This window comes from Echiichthys vipera, assembly GCF_963691815.1.
Source record: "Echiichthys vipera genome assembly, chromosome: 2".
NCBI classification, from domain to species: Eukaryota; Metazoa; Chordata; class Actinopteri; order Perciformes; family Trachinidae; genus Echiichthys; species Echiichthys vipera.
Window position 1 is genome coordinate 26,005,423 of NC_139827.1, and position 22,502 is coordinate 26,027,924.

Sequence of the window (22,502 nt, forward strand, 5' to 3'; positions counted from 1 at the left end):
ATAGGGGAAGAGCAGTCCGCGAGGAAGATGTGAAAGACGAGACCTTCTCAGGTATCTTACGAACTATTTAGAGAATAATTTAGGAAAACCAACAACTATTAATGTACACGGTAAAGACAAAGAAGGCTCGCATCTGGAGGGAGCCGCTGCGTGTCTGTTAAATACGCTAACAAATGGTGTTTGTTGTTAGCCTACATCTCATTTAACCCCAGTCAGCCCTTTCGCGTTAAATACGCTCATTTCCGGTAGCAAGTAACGTTAGCTAATTTCATCATAGACAACGGCTAATGCACGAGACACGGCTTTAACGTGAGCGAGCCTGTTAGTTGAGTTAGTCTTTTAGTTTTGCTAACTGTGAGCATGAAAGCAAACCGCGGCGCCAGTTAGCTTCAGATAAACCGTCCAAACTTTACTAAACCTTAAAATGTACTAAGTGTATAAGCTGATATTCACAGGTATGTCCCTTTTTTGTTAAAAAAAAAAAAAAACTGTCGTTGCGAAGACCAGACCTTTACTTGAAACAAAGGTTTCCGTGTCTAAACTCACCTGCCGCCATACTCTTGCTCATTCACTTTCTGTTCCTCTTCACAGGAAAAGCATGAGAGAGACGAGAGATGATAGTATGGTGAATGACCTCTCTGGGTTGTATGATGGAAGGACTGGGAAAGGACAGATCCACATGCAGCTCTAGACCCTTCCCATGGCTCAGTCACCCCAAAACAGAGGCCTCAACCCTGCTGTGGAAACTCAAAGACTGCTTCCCCACCAATGAGACGACCTCTGCTCATCACACAGATAACGAAGTAGGTATTTAACCAACAGTGCAGGGATCTGGTTGTCGGGAAGAGTGGGGGAATTTATTGAACTCTTGAAAAGTACAGTAGTGTTCCCATTTCTGAATAAGACCAATTACCATTAAGGTACTAATGGTCCATTGATGACAACATCCTCCTGTGGGTTTATGACCATCTTACATTCCTCAAGATAAGCCTACATACCAGAGACACCCCGAACTGTGAACAAAGGGCCCTAAGAGAAACAGACCTTTTCAATCCAAATAAAATGTACTTTAATGGATAGGTTATCCTGAGCTAAGCTATTTTGTAGAGATGACCCTGAATAGTCGACTATTCAACGATTTGCTCCGAGGAGCTGATTCGACTGCCAACCTCTGGCTCTGGGGGTGCTGAATGTCTGATTTTACATACAGATGGTTGGTTCTCTAATAAACCGAGGTAAATAGCCTATTTGGGTATAAATATAAATCTATTAATAAATACTGTTGTAAATACTAAAAATGTGAAAAGTCATGTGCTTATAATCTATCTCCTTAGTGTGCGGGATAACCCCCTCCCCCTCTTAAACTGTACTATCTGGGATCCAGCACCGTCAGAGCGCATCTTGGCTGGGCTTTAAATCTTATCTGGGCATCAGAAATACAACAGGTTGCTCCCGTTTAATCATCAGCATCATTTCATTTGATTATTTTCCCATTTGTTGTTTTTCATTAGAGACGTTTAATCCGACACAGTCTGACACAGCATTGTGAAAGTGAAACTATGGTCCTAAATATACCGTCAGCTAATGTCAAAGAAAGATACAAACAAAACACATTCTTATAACAACAAATACTTTAATTAAGATCAGAAATCACATCTCTCAGTAACCCTCTGCCTGACACGTTTGGCCGCGCAACTGGACTCGCATGCACCCCAGATTAGAGGGTTTTTCATGAGCGCAAAAAACCCCAAACTGATTTGACGATAAGTCGACTATAGGCAAGACGTGATGAATCAGATTCGACTTTGAAACTGAAACTAGTCGGGACACCCCTAAAATTTTAATAAGATGGTTTAATTTAATTAATTTAATAGTGAAAACAATACTTTCTCCCTCTGATGGACGGATGAGATGACTGCTTTCCTTGATGTTGGATGCCCAATACTTGATTCTAGACTTCCTTAAAGTGAAATTCCGGTGCAAAATCATCCCATGGTCTTTTTCAGCAAATCCATTCATCAAATAAGACATTGAGACCATTTTTTCGTGTAACTATTTACGGAGATATTCCAGGGAGTCTCTAACTGCCGGCCGAGGCTAACACTAATTAGCTCAGGGCATTAAGGTGAACCCACAAACGGCTTTTTTAACCACTAATACTGCTCAAAATAACAGCAAACCTCTGGAGAGGCATTGATAAGAGTCCCTACACATAAAACGAAGCACCAACAACATAGTTGGGGAACCCGGAGTTTATTAAGAGTGTTGTGAAAGACTTACCAACTGGCCCGGTACCAGCTCTTCTCATAGTAAAGTCAATCCAAAAAGGAGCCCATTGATGATTTATTTAGGAATCGGTCGCCTCTTCCAATTTATTCTGGAGACATCGAGGGGGGGGGCTGTCCAGTACTGTATGGTTGACCAGGAATGGGGAATCCTCCATAGTAGTCAGTGTGTTGCGGTATTCAATGATTCCAGCAAAAAATGTCACACTGTTGGCAGCATAAACATTCTTCTTCGCTGGGCTCACGGTATCCACAGGCACACAAAAAAGTGCCTGCACATCGAGACTGATGCTATATCTGATGCTACCTCCACCTGTAGACCCTTTCTGCAACACACGCCCCCATACCCTCATATGACATTTCAGTGCTGCAGGGAATTTGCCGTCTGGTACGTTTCCAAACCTTTTACATCTCTTATTAACCTATATTTCACCAAACCACAACCACGTGTTTTGCTGGAATAAATCATCAATGGGCTCCTTCCTCTGGATTGCGATTGGTAATCAACTTACCAGCTGGTACCGGGGCCAGTTGGTAAGTCTTTCAAAACGCTTTTGAAATAAACTCCGGGTTCGCCAACTATGTTGTTGGTGCTTCATTTTATGTGTAATGACTCTGGTCATGCTGCTGCAGAGGTTTGGTGTTATTTTGAGCAGTATTAGTGGTTAAAAAAGCTGTTTTAATGCATTCACCTTGCTGCCCCTAGCTAATCAGTGTTAGCCTTGTCTGACTGTTAGTTACTCCTCGGAATATCGCTGTTAATAGTTGTTACACGAGAAAATTGTCTCAAGATCTTATTTGATGAATGGATTTGCCGAAAAAGACCATTGGATGATTTTGCGCATTTATTTCAGGTTGGCTGGTAGTACAATAAACGTTTAATTTATAAAGAACTTGATTATGCAATTTGTGTATAAAATGTAGACACGCTTCAAACCTTCACATTATGAGACTGGATTGAACTATTTTGATTGGTACTGCTCAAAGGTCTTAAATTCTGCTATTCATTACAAAACTCATTTATAAGAGCCGAAGTTCAGTCCCAACAATCCCCTTCACCTTCAGTCTTCTTCACCTTTACAAATTCATGCTTTTGACAAATAATTATAAATGATCAATTAATACATATTTTGGTATTTATTAATAAATGCTACTGTGCATGCTACACTTAATTGCAACTCTTTGTCATCTGGTGCATAAGGACAAGGGCATTTTTCAATGCTTTGTCAAGAGTTACAAATGCTGCAACTCTTTCTGTCAAAGTAACAGGAATGCAGTGAAAAAAGGTTAATTCTGAACTTCGGTGACTTGAGCACTTAACTTTAAAATGCTGCACCTGACAAGTGCATGATGACATAGTTAAATAGAGTGTAAGTGACATCTAAGGCCGCAGGTATGACCATGAATCTGTCAGCTGATATACAGCAGCACATTGGGAGACGCTGGGATAAACTTTAAATTCTCTTATAGCAGCTTTCAAGTGTTGGTTGGTAGAGATAGTGCTGTACTGTTTTTTTTTTAATTTTTTTTATTTTTTAGCCTTGACAAGCAAGCAGGGCAGTTATCTCCTGTGTTGAGGGTGCTGTTAATACCTCTGCACAGGTTACATAGACACCTATATTAGGGGTGCGCCCCGCCCCCCTTGAAAGTCAAGTAAATTTTATAAAATTGTATTTTCTCAATAGTGTCGGATCACGTCAGGAGTCGTTTAATGATCCCTTTACTATAAAACAGCTCTTGACCTAGTCTTTTTAGTAAACAAACTAAATAGCCTTGTAATTTATCTTATTTATACGACAGCATGTAAATTCTGTCTACATAATTGCGTGTTTACAATTCTCAGAAAACTCCCGACATCTTTGGATATTCACGTGTTCAAAGATCATTTGTTATAATACACTCCAACTTATCAGAGATCCTTTATTATTTTGTTTGAGAAGAGGGTTCACTCCTAGAAAAAAACAACTAAAACAGAACAAACTGAAATTCTCTCTTTAGTTTGTTGTGCTTGAAACCAAAAAGGGATTTTTAATATAACTTTGGACTGTTTCTGTAGGGGAACATTATTTGGACCTTTTGGACAATTATTTAAAAGACTTTTTTTTTATGCCGGGTGTAGGTAATTGCGCAATACCTGGTTTAAACTGAGCTTGCATTGTGGCTCTAAATATAGAGCCCCCCCAAACGCTGTAAACCTAGGGGAAACACTGTAGATGAATGTTGTATTCCTTTTACATAAGGATTTAGCAAGTAACCTGAAAAACCAATCCACACAACATTGTTACTTAATGTGAAATAACCTGCTTTTTGTATATTTCAGAACAATTACATGGACAGCAGAAAGGCAGTGCTGGAGCTGAAAGATGTCCCTCCTCCTCCTCCGCACCATACTTCCTCTTCCCAATCATCCCAGCCCTTCTCTCTGGCCCCCCTCCCTATGCCTCCTCCCTGCTTGCCGCCTCCTCAGCTTACACAAGACTCTCACCAGCAACAGCCACTACAGCAGCAACAAGAGGGGGCTAGCCCCAAAGTAAGCATTTACACGCAGTGTGACTATTGCAGCACAGACGGCTATGGGTTATTAGGCGGTGGAAGGGTTGTTGGTAGCAGTAGCAGCATCGCTGGTGTTGTCTCGCTCTATATGGCCCCAGGCTCTCTGGGTGCACCAATCAGCAGCAGCAGTATTAACAGGTCTGGCCCTTGTTCTGTAGCCTCATCTGTTCATCAGTATAAACATCACATAAGCTGTGGAGGTGAAGTTCCTTTGCCCACTCTTGGTTTCAAACCTGAGTTGTCCTGTTCTGTTGCTACCTCTCAGCCTGTGTCATCACACCCATACCTCTCCTGCTGCTCAGGGCTTCTCCACACCTACCCAGCTGTAACTCTTCCATGCAGTCAACCCAGCCCGTTTCCCTCCTCAGCACCTCTGGCTTCCTCTCTCCCCTATGTTTCCTCTCTACCTGCTCCCTTGCATGGCTCTTGTCTGGCCTCTTCTGGCTACTACACATGTGGTGTGGAATGCTGCCCATCAGCTAGAAGATCCCAGAGAGGCACACTCGGTGATCACCCAACCACCACTACCATCACCACTACAACCACCTCTGCGCACTTCTGCTCTAATCCTATGCACCTAAATGTAGAACGCACAGTTTGTGTGAAGGGGGCACACTTCTGCCAGGAGTGCTTGTTGAAGGTTGGTAGAGTTCACTTCAATCACTGTGGCTTGTTGTATTTGTGTTCCATGGAGATCACTTTAGGTAACTTTTTTTCTATATGCATGACCTCAGTCATGTGTATTTGTGGTGTTATAAAATGCATCTTGTTGTCTTTTATTTTGATTTTCACTAACAGTTGTGCTGATTTGTACGTATTTGCAGCCCATGAATGGTCTGGCGTCAGAGTCAGACAAGGTGTGGCCAAATGTTCCTATTCCCCAGACTGCTCCTATCCCCATCCCAATTTGTAATGGCTGTGGCACTTCCTCTGATGGCATGATGCTCATGCCATCGGCCAGCCTTGGCAAGACTGGACAGAAGTATGGTTAGTGGACTCTACTATACAATTCTGTTTTCCTGCATTTATACTGTTTCCTGGAAATGTATGTCCAGTTGGTCTTGAGGATCTTGATTAGACTGTTGATGGCAAGCGCATTGGAATTTTAGTAAAGTGGATATGCAATGTTCTTCCATCTAAATTAACTGCAACAACTATAAAATGACTAAGTTCAAGCTGTTAAGATGCGTTGAAGCTTTTTGATGTTTAGAATGATTGTTTGCTAACGGTCTTCTAGGTTCTCCAGAGAATGGGGGTCCTGAGAGCATCCCTCCTGTGGGTGTCTTCTGGGACATTGAGAACTGCAGCGTGCCCAGTGGACGCTCTGCTGGAGCTGTGGTCCAGCGTATTCGCGGCCGTTTCTTTCAAGGCCACCGTGAGGCAGAATTTATTTGTGTCTGTGACATCAGCAAGGAGAGTAAAGCTGTCATCCAAGAGCTCAACAACTGCCAGGTACCAACTAATCTAATGTATTTTAATGGTTGTACTACTAACATTTACACCTTGAATGAATACCATTGAGCTACAGTTTTGAGATATTGTATGAGCTGATAATGTGGGGATAAAACCGCAGTGAATTTAACATTAATAAAGGGCTTATTTACCTTTCTGACATGAGTCATTCTAATACTATTCAGTTTTATTTTCCATCAAATCGGATACTGCATATTGGAGTATTCAGAAAAATACAATGAAATAATGTTTGACATTCACCTCCATTAAATGATATCGTGTCAAGGAATCCCCCCCCAAAAAATATGATCATGGAAAATGTCTGAAGCTATGTATGCATAATTCTAAATCCATCAGGTTACTGTTGCACATATCAACGCCACAGCCAAGAATGCTGCAGATGACAAGCTTCGCCAGAGCCTACGCCGCTTTGCTGAGACCCACACTGCACCTGCAACTGTTGTACTAGTATCCTGTGAGTTCAGCTCGGATTCACTAAAACTACAGCCTTTATTCCTCAAGGGTTTTTCTGATGGCATGTTTTATCTTTTAATTTTTCATAGCGGATGTGAACTTTGCAAGTGAGCTGAGTGACCTGCGCCATCGCCATGGTTTCCAGGTAATCCTGGTCCATGGCAGCCACACATCTTCAGCCCTACTGCAGCACGCCCACCGCCACGTGGCCTTCCAGGAGATCACAGCTGATCTGCCGCCACGTATGCTTGTCAAAGCACAGGTAGGCCTCACAAATTCTTCATTAGGACTTCAAACTGAATTTTATCTACTTTTGTAATAAATAAGGTACCGGTAAGTAGGTGCTGGCAAAAGTAGCCAAGGAGATTTTCATTTTAGTGTGGACTTGAGGGCAGTTGGAATGTGAATTTGATCATCTTGACAAATATTTACTCACGCAATTTTCTTTTAGGAGTTATTACAATTGTTCCTAATCTATACCACTCTCAGGCATTCTTCATATTGTTTTTCAACTAAAAGGACGACTACTGCTGAAGTGTAAATTATACAAACCAGACAGGCGTGCTGTCTCTTCCTCCCCTCCCTCAGCCCAGTTTCAACCTCCTCTATGTGCACAACCTCCCTGTCAACTGTGACAAGAGCATGCGGAACGCTGTGAAGCTCAGGCTGCGCCGCCTGTCAGACAACTGTGGTGGCAAGGTACTGGGCATGGCCCAGGGCACAGCAGTCCTTCGTTTTGGCAGCAATGAGGCAGCTGCGCGTGCCCGCAAGCGAATGGAAAATGAGGATGTGTTTGGCCACCGTATCAGCCTCTCCTTCTCCCCACGGCCCAGAAATGATGAAAGTCCTGAGCCTGAGCCTGAGCTTCAGTCTCGGCCCCATCGCTTGCATCAGACTCTGTCCCACACCTATCAAAGCCAGGATTCAATGTTTGGCCCACCCCCATCTATATCCTCCTTCTCATTTCTGCCCCTGGAGAAGCCCAGGTCACCCAGGAGGCCACGGCGAGCAACCCGCCCGTGCCACGCCCCTGGCCCAGTGCCTGAAAGGCCCTACAGCCCCAGGAGAGGGTGCAGTGGGCCTCCCGGTGGTGCTCCAGCCAAGCCCCATCAGGTCAGCAGACTCGTCAGTGCCTGCTTCCCCTTACCTCAGTTGCCCTCTCTCCTTGTCTGGGCTGCTTTGTCAATCATCCCCCAGTGTCCCTGTAATTGCTGCTAACCACTAACTGCTTATAGCTGCTCGCTAAGCTTCATTTGTCTGCCTGTGCTACATGTATTCGTTGTCCTTGGTGCTTCATGTATCCCCGATTGTCCTGCATGTTCATTAATCGCAGTAATGCATGAATTTGCCTATAGCTTCTGTGCCTTTTTGTCACTGTGCTGTCCAGTATATCAGTGCTGATATGCTACTTCCTGCAAGTAGCCAGTTTCTGTGTTCAAAGTCCGCTCCATGCCTCTATTAATTTGGTTTGGCCAGTGCAGTTTTCACTCTGGTAAAACTGACCTCTGGTGGGAGGAATGAGTGGCCTGTCTTTTTCTTCTTGATTGTAATCATCAAACCAGTGTGGAAAGACCCATAAATTAATTATTGTATAGATGGACTAAAACTAGGGATGGGCATTTTGAAAGTGTCATTTAGAATTTTTAATTTAGGGTTTGTCCATTGGTCTCATTCAGCACCAGTATTGAAGGGAAACATTAAGAATATTGAAGTAACTTACTGTTTGTGGTCCCAATGACTAATAACACAAACATCGCTATGGGAATACTGTTGTAACATTTCATCATTGGTCTGGTTCATGATCATCCAAAATGTTAGAGTAAAGCACACTCATGGCTATATCATCATCAGCACTGTAGATCCAAAGTATGTAGGGAAGTCATTTACAACATGACATGTAACTATCATAAATCTGTCAGTTACAAAGCGGTCTCCACAAAACAAGATGCACCAAATAAATTCTAATATTCAGCTGGTGTTTACTACACAGCTGTGTTTTCTAATCAGCCACTGGATTTTAAATATCTCTAGTTCAACCTGAGGACATCAGTTTATGCCATTCCATAACTTTTTCCATTGAGCTTGTCTTAACACGAATGCATGCACATACACTAACATCAACCAGCCAGCCAACATCTACACTATTGACATCTGCTGCATCTGTCTGATTCAGGAGCTGGGTAGTTTGGAGGGTATGCCCAGAATGAGTTTCCACAACCTGGAGAAAGGACGTGCTGCTTCCTCTTCCCCACACAGTAATGGTGAGACGGGAGCCCTGGAGCAACCGTCCAAGCCTGGCCTCACTGGAGAATCTATGTACAGGAGGAGGTACAAACAGCAAATGAGATAGAACTTGTATCATTTTTTTTTTTTTTAAGGTGTTCAAGTGTCCAGTCATCTGTTATTTTGTTGCCAAGCACCAACTTAACTTTGCTGCACTATTGAGATTTGTTTTGATTTAGAAAATGGAGATTATTTTATCCAACAAAGGAAAAGAAGGCATTTAAAAGCTCTGCACAGCCCTTACACGTGTCCCTCTTTTTTCATGTTTCCGTATAGAAGAGAGGGCTCCTACCCTCGCGGTGTGACTGAATCCCCTGTGGAACAAGGGGACAGGAGCTCAGGGGAGTTTCAGATTAGCACACCCTCAGCCTTCAGCAAGTTGAACCTGCACAGGAGCTTCAGTCCCCTCATCCTGTCCCAGGGCTCCTGGTCATCCAGGTGACAGATTTGGTTAATCTGGAGCATTGATTAATTTGTTTTTTTTAATTGAGATGATATGCTGCTAATGCTACATACAGTTTCCCAAGACCCTCGTAATGTTATTTTAAAGTCGCCTCCCCCCTTCTCTAACAAAAGGAGTGCATCGCCTTGCCTCTCCAGTCGGTCCTCGCCCCTCCTGCCTGCCCCTCGTAGCCCATGTCCCGAAGGTTCTCCTGAGCCTTTCTCAGATGGGGCAGAAGTCCAGGTGGCCAACCTGGACTACAGAATGTCTCGCAAAGATCTGCAACAGACACTGCATGATACCTTCTCTCGTTACGGGCGGGTAAGGCCATCTCCGGTGACATTTTAGGCCTTTTTCATGGAAGATATTTTGACTTGCCACGGTAGGAAAAGCACAGGTGTAAATAATGAAATGAATGATGGTTCAGCACTAAGTTCAGGTTACTGGTATTGTGCATGCTTGCTCAAATTCACTCACTTGGAACACTATAGAAGTATAGAACTGAGCAAATGTTATTGTTATAAGGTGCTTTTCCCTATTGTGAGAAAATGTGTAATTTGACAAAGGCCATTGTACTGTTGGATGTATCAACATAACATCTGAGTCCAATAAAAAGTCTTCTGAGACGGAATGTCTTGTTTTGTCTAGGTGAAAGCTGTGGAGCTTAGCCCCCACACAGACTATCAGCTGAAGGCCACAATCCAGATGTTGTCCCTGCAGCAGGCCATAAGTGCTGTCAGTGGCCTGCACCGTTATAAGATCGGAGCAAAGCGTATTCAGGTGTCTCTGATCACTGGTTGCAACAGCAAATCCTTTGCCATGCTCAGGTACAGTCGAGTAAAGTTGATTTGGGGGTTCATTGAACTTTCCGATATGGGAAACGTAATTTCTTTAACTATTCTGGTTTGGATTGTTGTGGTAAATTTCAGCTTTTCATTATACAGCTCAGAGATCATCAGCATTCTCCAGGATGCCCCTGCTAATTGCCTTCCCCTCTTCAAGTTTACTGAGATCTTTGAGAAAAAGTAAGTAGCTTTGTCTCAACTCATGGCTTTTAAACATGAACAACTTTACTCACACATTTTGTACTTGGCGTATAGTAAAGATATGTGCGGCCAAGTTTTAAGTTTATTCCCCCCCTTCAGATATTCACATAAGCTTGTGGTTGGGGATCTGTACAAGCTACCAGAGGTGGTGGCAGTGCGGGAACAGGGAGGCTCAAGGCTTGTGTGCCTACTGCCCAGCAGCCAAGTCCGTCAGAGTCCACTGGGATCTTCCCAGTCCGTGGAGGGCTCCTCCTCTGCTAGCGGCAGCCCTGTGGTGTTTGAGGAGCTGGAGTACCATGAACCTGTCTGCAGAGAACACTTCACACAGCGGGACTTCAGGTTATTAGAATTATGCACATAGTATAAATTACGTTGTGATTACATGCTTTCATCACGAAAATATGTCACATTGAGTTGCATGCGCCTCCTTGTGACACGTTATTTTTGGCCTGTCACGTACTTCTCTCGCACCTGCTCTGAAATATTGAATCATAAACCTTAATTCTCACAAGCACTGTTCTTTGAACTGGACTGTTCACCTCTGTTAATCACTGATTTTGTGTTTTATCAATCTCACTTTATTTTTTTTTAGTGAGGCTGACTTTGATCCCGACTCCTATACAATACCTTTCGTTGGGATGTCTCTGACCACCTTGTCATCTGAGGTCCATAGTCTGTTGCAGTCACATGAGGGAACTCTTCCATTACTCAGGTGACAACCGGCTCTTTAATTCACATACTACCTTTATTTAATCAAATGGATAATCTTTTTGCTTGTTAGGAAGTCCTTAATTTAGTGTTTTCTCCGTTTAGTTTTCCAGACTGCTATGCCGCAAAATTCAGCCCTCTGCAGCTGGGGAATGAGACACTAGAGGGTGGTGTTCCTCTGGAGCACCTCATTACTTGTGTTCCCAGTATCACAATAGTCACAGCTCAGAATGGCTTCAAAGTCATCAAGTGGATCCAAAACAAACAACCAGCACCAAACTCTGGTAGGAACATTGAAAATATCATCATTTTGTTGGAGGTTGTTCCAGCTTCCTACAATGTCATACCTACATAGTGCTGTCTTTACGAGCCAGATATACCCATTTTAGACATTAAAGAAAGAATAAAAATGTATAATAAATTTATGCAGAGCCTTGGATTCAGCACTGCAAGAGTCCGGTTGGCAACCCACAGCTCATCCAATTCAGCCGAGAGATAATCGACCTGTTGAAGAGTCAGCCTTCTGGCATCATTCCCATGAGCAAGTTCATACCCTCATACCACCATCACTTTGCCAAGCAGTGCCGTGTTTCTGACTACGGCTACTCCAAGCTGCTGGAGCTTCTGGAGGCCGTGCCACATGTCCTGCAGGTGCTGAGGTTAATGAGTATCTTTTGATGGATGTGTGTTCTATATATTGGTTGTATATTATTCTAATTTTCTTTATCTACAGATCTTGGGTATGGGTACCAAGCGTTTGCTAACCCTGACTCATCGTGCTCAAGTGAAGCGCTTCACCCAAGACCTGCTCAAACTGCTTAAATTTCAAGCCAGCAAACAAGTGGCAATCAAGGACTTCATGCAGGCATACCATTGGTCAGTCAGCATTAGCTGTACATGATGTTTTTAATTCGCCTTTGTTTTTTGTCAAGATTTTGACTTCATTCGGATAAATGCTATCAATCTGCCTGTGGGTTCATCTGTAAATTCACCTCATTAACAGTTAGAGTAAACAAGTATGCATCATCAGTGTTGTGAATGATTGTATTGTATTCTTATACCTTGTGTATCAGGTGCTTCTCCAGGGACTGGAGGGTAATCGCTTATGGTATATGTAACCTGATGGACCTGCTGACTGAGATCCCAGACACCACCATCACTATTACACATCAGGACACGGACACAGTCATCTCTGTTCCCAAGAGAGGTCTGTTTAAACCAATTATTAAAAAGATTTGGTTTGTAGTGATGTTCCCAAATGAAACTGATGATTAAAATGTTATTTTTAAGTGATGGGTACAGCTACAATTTACTTCAAACAAACATTTGTGTAATTGTAAAATATATAACTTTATACTGTTGAATCCAACACTTGAAGTTGAAAAAAACCCTACAGTATGAATCATTTTTATTTGTTTTTCATTGGTTAGATTTCCTATAATTCCCTCTTATTTGTCTACAGAGCGTACAGTGGATGAAATGGAGCGCACTAGGCAGTTTGGGAAGGAGGTGGTGGACCTTCTTCGTCACCAGCCTCACTGCCGAATGGCCTTCAGTAAATTCATCCCCACCTACCACCATCACTTTGGTCGTCAGTGCAAGCTCAGCTACTACGGCTTCACCAAGCTCATGGAGCTCTTTGAGGCAATCCCCAACATATTGATGGTGAGTTAGCAAGACTGTTTGTACAGTACAATTCTCTGTGGAGCTTGATGCTCCAACCTTTATCAATAAGGAATCAAATCTCTTTTTGTAGTATCCCATTTTGTGCGACCAAGGGAAATGATGGCAACGATATTATCTCAAGACAGTGACTTTATTAAAGGTCCCATAATGCAATAGGCGATTTCCGTCATTTTGATGTTAATTGATCATAAATCAGGTGAAGGTGCTATGAAAATACTATGAAAGTACCAAAATGCACATAGTCTTATTCAGAAACTACCTTAAAGTCGGTAAGGATTGAGATATGTTATTTGGCAGGAAGATGTAATTGCAGGTGAGCCTGTTCTTTCAGAGCCTCAATCTTCTCACGGTCACTGTGTTGACTTTTTTTTTTTTTTGCTCTTTTGTGACACACCTTCACCTCTCTACTTCCAGTCCGTCACCTATATCTTTCCCTCTTAAATACACACCCACACACACACAACACGTTTCCATTACACTTCTGTCCTTACTAAAAGCCTGACTCAGAAGTTGGAAGTTCCAGATTTCCAATTACAAGTGATAACAGCATAACCGTTGGACGATCTGGGCCGGCAGACCAACCACTGTCAACAGCGTCGCTAACGTGCTGGCTTATTAACATTTGGGGAGGGACTTCCGCCACAGACACGGATATTAGAAAACTCCGCAACAAGTGGTTTCATTAGTGGGTCATATGATCAATAAACATTGTTTTAACTCACTCTTTGATAGATTGTAACATTTTCCTCTATTTAATTGTAAAAGAACCACTCATCGAAACCAAGCTGTGACGCTGTTGATCAGAGTAGACTGGGCTTTTTCAGGAGTGTGGCTTAAAGATACAGGTGCTAAAATGAAAAAAAAAATCAGACAAGGGTGAATACAGGTATATTCAGACAGACAGTATAATGTGTTTTCTGAACATTAAAGCATGTACGCATGTTATAAACCCAAAATGCACCTATAAACCTGAAAATTAGCATATGTGACCTTTTTAAGTATCGCAGTCGTAAATTTACATTCTGACCTGCTAATACTTGATTATCATTAGGCAGCTGCTATTTGGTCCTCCTTTCATTTACACAGAATACCTTATGGGTCAGCTCAGGCTCGTCTTGATTTTTCTCATACTATATCATTTTCTTAGATTAAACTGGGTTATTGGATCCACCTTCAATCAAGCATAAATGCATGTTGTTGTGTCTGCCAGAGCAGTAATTTAACAGCTGCCCCTTTCCTTCATTAGGTGTTGGAGTGTGGTGAGGAGAAAGTGCTGACTCTGACAGAAGTGGAGCGTATCAAGGCTCTGGCGGCTCAGTTGGTCAAGCTGCTTCGCGCTCAGAAAAACTCTAGCCTCCCTGTCGGCCAGCTGCTCACAGAATACAGTAAGACCTTTGGTTATGGTCTACGCCTGCAGGACTATGATGCCAGCTCTCTACCGGCTCTGCTGACCAAACTCTGCCATGTTGTCAAGGTAAAAAACTCAATCAAATCAATTAAAGAAATTAATATAAAGTGCCAAAAACAAGTGTAATATTTGAATATCTATGCTATATTTCATCTGGAAAAGTTAATGGTTAAAGCGGTATTACTATAATTTCAGGTGTAGAAAAAAAAGTCCATTGTTGCTTAGTCTTCACAAACATGCCATTAATGGTAGTTTATCAATTTATGTAACACTGTGGTCATGCATAACCTGACTCTCGCCAGATGAATTTCTTTCGCTCATCCATCTGCGATCGCTCCACAGCAAAGTGATTTCAGGAGGCTGAGCCTTATCAAAAATCCTTGCATATGATTGGATGAACCAGTTGTCTGTCATCTTTATTGACGTGCTACTTCAACCACTCACATTGAAACCAAGCCGTGACGCTGATGAGAGAAACGGGCGAAAACATGGATTTCCACCAACAAAATCCCTCAGAGCCGTTCTTTGGTGTTCTTTTAAAAAAAAAAAAAAAAAAATTCACTAGATTGGCCAACACTGATGAAATGGCGATATTGACGCCTGCTTCCTCAATGCGAGCCGCCATTGTTGTCTGAATCACAGACAGTCGCTTCTCCACTACGTCACATCTATTAAACCCCGCCTGGCGGTCCTAATTGGTTGGCGGTCCGAGATGGTTGAGTGGAGCTTGGCAGAGTCAAGATGGAAACAAACAAAAGTCATCTGGCAAGAATCAGGTTGGGTTATACATGCTTCATATAGACCTGATATCCTTTTTACTGTCAAAAGAGGCTTTGTGTTATGAATAATATCCTCTACTTTTGGATATGTTCATCTAGTATCCAGTAAAACAAAATATTCTTGGTCTTGCACCGCTAAATACTACAGCTTCTTTGTCAATTGTGACTGGCTGATTAATGAAGCCGTCCATCATGTCTTCAAGACAGTACCCAATGAGGAGACATTCTCTGCATTTGACACAATTTGACACAGAATTACCACACGCTATAAGAAGTCTCCAGGAATAAAAGTCGAAAAAAAGAAAGGAAATAAAGGAACATCTTGGGGTATAGCACTGTAGATGATAGTTGTTGTAGCAAAGTGAAGTTAAACTGCAGCTCACACGCACAATCATTAGGTAAACTGGTCAAACCAACCTTTTTTTTCTCAATTTTTCCAAAAGGCAATACAAAGGAAATCCATTTCTCAGAACTCATTGAAATGTCAATTTGCCCCACTAACATTTCTATTTCCCATTATCTATATTTTTGAATCAACTCTGCCATCCTTAAATTTATTCTGTTGACTGACCCAGAACAACTTGCAGAGACTTGACTTCTCTGTTGATGGTGACTAATCATAGTATCGTCCTCACTTCGTAAGCCCAGTTTCTCTAAATCACTTGTAAAATGCCAATAAACAAGCAGCCGCCTTTTGTTTCAATTTCAAGGTGGTGGATGGTTCAGGGGGTCGGGAAGTGCAATTGATCAATAGGAAGTCTTTGCGCTTACTGACCTCGCAGCTACTCGTTCTGCTCATGTCCCAAGAGGAGGATCACGTCACCAGAGGTCTCAAAGTGGATGAGATGAGTCAGCATTACCTGTCTGTCCACGGAGCCCTGCTCAACCCATGTGAATACGGGTTCCTCTCCCTCAGTGAGTTACTCAAGAGCCTGCCATACCTCGTGGAGGTGAGTGTTTTGTTTTTAGCTTCTTAAAAGCCCTTCAAGCTTTCTAAATGATCCTGTCCTACTGTCACAGTTTCTCTCCAGCGTCTCAACACAGAGGCAGAACTGATTGTGTGTGTCTGTGATCTTCCTTCACAGTTGTACCATGAAGAAAGTGATGACAACACTGCAAGTAGTTGTGGTGAGGAGTGGGTGAGGCTGACCAGGCTTTACCAGTTCGCCTGTAATGTACGTGGCCTCCTCCACACCTACCATTACAACCAAATCTTTCTGACTGAGTTCCAGGGGGCTTATAACAAATTTACAGGCTGCAGCCTTGAACCACGTTCCTATGGTTACACCAGCACCGACGAGCTGCTCAGCGCCATTCCACAGGTGGGAATACATTTCATTAGATACTTTTACAGTTAGAAGTGTGAGATCTGCCTGTGTTACTGTAATCTTAAATTTGATTCTTTTCAGAGCTTCTAATCAATTTTCTCATTATTTGTAGAACTATTAATTTAGGACATTACTAGGCCTACTACTGAATATTAATCGCAGTAAGGATTTTGGCTTCCCAAAATTAAATGAGAATGATCGACTGCAATATAGAAATGATTCTACAGTTTCTATTTTTGATCAAAATAAAGGCTGAGTTCAAAGATGGGTGTGGTCAGAACAAGGGCGCCAGAAGATGCTGATGCGATCCCAATCGCAAGATGGTCTCTAGTTTATTTTTTGTACCTAGGAGATACAATTAATTCCGGTGAAGAAACTTATTTTAAGTCTTGTTTATGATGCAAATATTTCTTAATCAGCAGGAATGTAACAACATGGAAGTGAAATCAGGGCTCTATTTATTTAAATGTGAAAGTACAATACAAATATTCTGTCCCTAAAATCAGTGAGTAATCGTGCTCCAAATATCGATCAAAATAATCCTGATTTATTATTTTAGCCATAATTGTTCAGCCCTAATCATTTGTTTGTATTTTGTCCTGGACATCCCATAGTCTGAACAAACACTGCATCATCTGCATATTTAGTCTGATTGTTTTGTGACATGTCGTCATCAGGTCGTCTGGATCAAGGGGCATGGTCACAAGAGGATTATCGTTTTGAAGAACGATATGAAAGGTGAAGATGATTGCAGAGGGTACTCCATTTATCAATCGTATACTGTACACACAGATTATAAACACGGCCACAGGATGCAGTGATCATGTGACAGAGGTCTAAACTGTGGGTGCTATGATGGTGACTACAACTATGGAAGCTGTATTACATGACTGGGTGTGTTTTGTTTTGTGCAGCAAGGGCAAGCTCTTCAATCCCCAACAGCCCCCTGCCAGGAGAGAACATGGAGAGCCCGAGAGACAGCCCGCTTAGCATCGCAACTTCTGGAACCCAGAGTCCAGGTATCAAGGGTTGCACAAGTTTTTATATAAACTGCTCTTTATTTTTTTGTGGTTTCCTATTAAAAGTATAGTGCTGTCCGTCAAATAGATGTTACCAGAGATGGGGAGAAAATAAACTGAAAATAAGGTTTGATTCAGAATTACTGCATGGTTTTTATAGATGGCTCTTCTCTGTCAGTCTTTCTCACATCGGATATATGGATGAAACTAAATCCTGTTCTTTTACCTGCCAGGTGGCGATTTAGTGGCAGAATCTGAGCTACTTTGTTTGACATCACCAGAAGACCTACTGTGTGGTCCTGTACCATCCTGCCTACCGTCACCTCAGCTTCACCCGGACCCTGTTCTCCTCCAGGAGACGGACCTGATTTATTTTGAGGAGAAAACTCCGCCAACAAGTCAGTTTCAATGTTCAAAGTTTGAAGTATTTGTCTTCCATTTAAAGCCGTATCAGTAGATAAAGAAGTAGTTAAGCATTAAAGCCACCCATTGCTTTGACTGAGATGACAGATCTTACATTACAGGTATTAAGTAGCAGTGGGACGGGATCTATTGGCAGAAATGGTTTACAATATTCATGATGATGTTTTAATTGTGTATAGTCACCTGAAACTAAGATTCGTATTCTCTCATATCTGCATAAGGAGCTGTTAATTCAATTAAATTTTATTTCTAGTGCCAAATCATAACAAAAGTTCTCAGGACACTTTACAGAGTAGGTAAAGACCACACTCTATGACTTATTTATGATAAAAATAGACCCAACAATTCCCCCGTAGAGTAGGTGGCAACGAAAACCTTCCCTATAACAGGCAGGAACGTCAGACCGACCCAGCTCTGTGGAGGACGGCCATCTGCCTGCACCGGTTGGGGAGGAAGAAAAGGAGAGAGAAAAGATGGACAGAGAGAGACAAAGACAGACACACTTCCAGTAACCATAATAATATCTATAGTAATGTCCTGTCAGGAAGCCTGCCACATTGCATTGTCATGTTTCTACAGTAGCCTAGAATGGACAAACAAAACACGAGGTCTAGAGAGGGGCTTTCACGTTTTTACATGAAGTTCATCGTAGGTTCTACTATACACTTGAAAAAGACAGAGGAGTGAGCTGAGGGGTATTTAGTTGGTTGGTTCGGCGAACACATGGCTAGATGCCATTAAATGCTCCTCCTTTGTTAAAATGGCCACTAGATTTGATACATGTAGGGCTGCGCTCGCTTGAGGGCGCACTCACACTGATCGCCCGTACCGTGCCCCGGGCTTCAGGGTACTTGTCCCCTCCTCCCTCTCCCCCCGCTGGCCAGCCCGTTTGTACTCACACTGCCTGGGTCTTGCGGCAAATGCTTCTTGCCTGTCCATAAGTCACCACGCCGTAACACGTCACACGCATTGATTGACGTCATTGCGATGCGTCGCTTTGTTTACAAATCTTTCCATAGACCTCTGAGTTTTTGTGCGTCTTGTCGACTGTTTTGGAATATTTTCATCTGACCAAATCTGCAGTCATACGTCAGAACCGCCGTAGGCCTCGTGCTTGTACACGTGCGCACTTTCGAGAGCCCACCTCTCCCAAACGGTCCGTGGATGGCCAGCTGGCCGCAGCTAGGCGCAAAGCGGTTGCACTCACTCTGGTCAAACGAACTAGGCTTACCCGTAAAACCTGTTTTGGCGCGGTACAGAAGGACACTGATTACACCCTGAGATTGGGTTTTTGCCTTTCTCAAAATAAGGTTGATGCGCTAAATGAGATGGAAATGCCTTTGCCAATTAAGTTCTGACATAGCTGGTCAGACATGCAAGTTAAATACTCTCTGTTTCCTCTGTCATCGTCTTCTTGGTTATTCCCATAAGATGTCTGTCTCCAGACTGCAGAAAACATGTCCAATAATACTTGACATGAAATGACAATTAAAACTTGGCCAGTTGAAACAACTTCCTGAAGACCTCTCTGCACTTGTATCTTATAGATGGTTGTATTAACAGCTAGTGTTCTGACCAGACTATGTTGCGTGTGTGCCTTAAGCCAGCCTGTCTATGACTTGTATATTTTGAGGATGACCCAGATTCAGAATTAGATTTTAAAATGTGTGTGTTTTCAGTGAGTGATGAACCTGATGTGGCAGCTGACAGCTCATCTGATCCGCCTGGCAGCACAGCGGATTCTGCAGTCACCAAACCTCCACTGCTCCCTGACATGAAGACCTCCTTGTCCACAGACAGTCCCAGCAGAAGAGCCACACGCAGCAGAATTAAGCTAGCTGCCAACTTCTCATTCACAGCAGGCCTCTGATCCTTTCTACACATACAAAGCAATATTAGTTCAAACATAGTGTAACTCTAAATCAAAGAGTTGACCAGCTACACAGAACACAGTGCACAGAAGTGACCCCAGAGGAACATTGTTGTTGTCCCCCCCCTACATCCTCAACAGGCTGTTGCTTTCTTCCTGTCAGCCATCTTTGTTCTCTTGTTTGCTTATTTAACAATCTGTGTGCTTTTCTGATGATGTTCACCAAGCTGTGATTTTCTTCTTGCAGATTTTCTGCAGTTCTTTAATTTGCCAAAATCATCTACCTGTGTTTGATTTCACCTCGAGGGAAGTTGAATTGTGTTTCTGTCTTCTGTTCAGAGCCATGTTGGGTCAAAGCACACTCACTGGCTTACAATGAACACACAGTCTGAAGATGAGTTGTTTTCCACTGCATACAGAGTACTGGGCAATGGGAGAAATGCTAGGGACTACTTTTTCTATGTTAAATCCAAGAACTCTAGTTACTAAAAGTCTAAGAGTTTCAACAAACATTTTGTTCAAGTACCATATTGCGAAACCTCCATAGATACTTCCTTGCTGTACCCCAAAGATGGAGCATTTAATTTATGACATTCATTGATTTTAATTCTAAATTTTGGGAGATTTTGCTTTGTTTGTCACCCAAACTGGCTGCTAAGCACCTGCCTGGATAAAGTGCCAAGGATTTCTAAAGACGTAACCCCTCTTTGAGGTATAATCTCGTCTTCTGTCTCTGCTAAGTAGCCTCGGGACAGTGTTTTCAGTTCCTTTTCATAATATGCAGAGTATTTAGTAGTCTGTAGAAGAGCTTGGCCTTAATGTGTAGTGTATTTGATGGCTATTCAACAATGGGACTGAACATAAGGTTTAACTGTTCAGATTGTGACTTTTGATAACAGAAGCTAACAGTTTTTGAACAGTTAAAGCATCAGTGGCAGGGTTTTGATTGATGGATTGAGGAATTTTTATTCTTGTTGTACTTTGACTTCATTTATTGCAAATATTTTGGCTCGACACTCCAGGGCCACTTATGAAGGCCTGAAAGGAGAAAGGCTGGCTGTTTAATAATCAGGCCAGATGTTGTTTCGGGCAGCAAGAACTGAGATCTACGTTAATTGTTCATCTTTAGCCAGCAGCCTGTGCGTTTGTGTTCTTTTTAGCTGTGTTTGTCTGTGAGGGGTTTACACTGGAGTAGAAGGTGTGAAATATGCATGGTGTGCATAAGTAAGTTTATGCATGGTGTAGGCCCCGGAGGAGCACACAGGAGCAGATGATGGTAAGACATTTCTTTAAGATCAGTATTTTATTTCCATCATGTTTTAGGAATCTTAGAGTTGGCGTCACCCTTGCAGTTGCCACATGAAATGCTCAAGGTTTTTAGAGTTAACCTTGTTGCTGGTGAGCGCTGTGCCTCTGGTGAGGTCCACTGCTTAAGTTTAAGAGTTCGAGGAGAGCAGTGAGCACTCCTGAGTTTTTGATTTTTAATGACAAGGTTATTTGTGAGATTTTAGGGAAAAGATGTGGTGTATTTGAGAGGCGGTAGGCTGTTTGTGGAGCACCTTGGGGGGCTCTGGGCAGCCTCCTGAACAAACTGAAGTGCGCACAGAGGACCCTCTGCGGCTCTCTGGAATCCGCCGGGCTTTTACAATGGCTTGTATTTGCCACGGTGCCAAAGGAATCGCCATCGTATCTCTCCATCCCTTACATCTTACATGGAGGTTTTACTTATGCGTGTTGGTTTCTCTGTTTTCCTCTTTCTCAAGCGTTTGCGAGACTGCTGGCTGCTGGACTGCCATCAAATAATATCGGCTGCCGTGAAGTTTAGCACGACCAAGGCACAGCTGAAGTCTAAGTGTTGTTTGTGTTCAGGGAAAAGGTTTAAAAGAATGGGTAAGAGCCCATTTAATCAGTTACTGTCCGTATGTGTTTGCCTCTTTAGCCAGTGTTAGCAGTGTCAATAGTTTTCTTTGTCAGACTTGATTTTGACTTGGTCACACCAAGCTGAGACTCCACCTGCCAACTGGCCAAAATGTCTGAAATGCCAATCAAAATGTTTTTAATTAGGACTCAGGTCTCTCCTGCAATGTTTTACTGACTGTCTGGAAACGTATTTGATTAAGGAATGAGCAACTCAGAGTATTTAATGATTTGTAATTGGTAATGATCGAAATGGGCATAACCAGTAAGGATGTATTTACCTTTTGTGACTTTGAGCAAACCCCAGCTCTCCCTCAGTACTGCAGTGGCAGCTAACTTGGATGAATGCATTTAACTTCCCTCTTGAGCTTTCTCTCTCTGTTTTCGTTACATCAGTGAGAAACTACTGTACCTGTCAAAATATGCACTTATGCATAGTTTTGGTTCATGAAATAATGTGAAATGCGGTAGTGGACTGTGAGGGGTTGAAACATGTTTTTGTGTCGTTTACCTCAGTTTCGGTATGACTGTATCTGACTTTGTCTTGCTTATTCAGTTTTCACGTGGCACAACGGTTCAAGAAGTGTTTCCTTTCTTCAGCAGCGTTCTTTAAATATCTGATTTTTTTTGTTTACGACCGTCTCAGATAGGTCCTCTGTGTACTCACCTCTCCCCTCTGTCAAACAGTTTCACTGCCTCATTGCACCAGAAGTCGCTGTAATAGTCGAACGTTGTTGAAGGGACCAAAAAAGATTTCTGTTATTAAATTTCACATGCATTAATTCCGCCTAGTCTCTTTGTTTTTACGGTTGTTTAAGAGAATCAAATC

General features: G+C 42.6%; 1 protein-coding gene across 3 annotated transcripts; it reads left to right on the top strand.

Moving 5' to 3' along the window:
- marf1 (meiosis regulator and mRNA stability factor 1) lies at positions 1–22,407 on the top strand. 3 transcript variants are annotated; one of them, XM_083935363.1, is made up of 27 exons: positions 1–51; positions 592–803; positions 4,606–5,478; positions 5,663–5,825; positions 6,076–6,290; positions 6,648–6,765; positions 6,854–7,026; positions 7,353–7,877; positions 8,938–9,092; positions 9,324–9,485; positions 9,624–9,810; positions 10,138–10,316; positions 10,434–10,514; positions 10,635–10,874; positions 11,128–11,247; positions 11,349–11,527; positions 11,674–11,894; positions 11,977–12,119; positions 12,317–12,450; positions 12,706–12,908; positions 14,176–14,403; positions 15,827–16,066; positions 16,202–16,438; positions 17,122–17,182; positions 17,359–17,463; positions 17,697–17,861; positions 19,566–22,407. In XM_083935363.1, exons 2-27 carry the CDS (start codon positions 630–632, stop codon positions 19,754–19,756), a joined length of 5,472 nt encoding a protein of 1,823 aa, XP_083791489.1. In that variant the 5' UTR covers positions 1–51; positions 592–629; the 3' UTR covers positions 19,757–22,407. The 3 variants fall into 3 exon arrangements, with proteins under 3 accessions (XP_083791489.1, XP_083791490.1, XP_083791491.1); XM_083935364.1 differs by having other exon boundaries at positions 17,745–17,861; XM_083935365.1 differs by having other exon boundaries at positions 17,748–17,861.
- Positions 22,408–22,502: the final 95 nt, after the last annotated feature.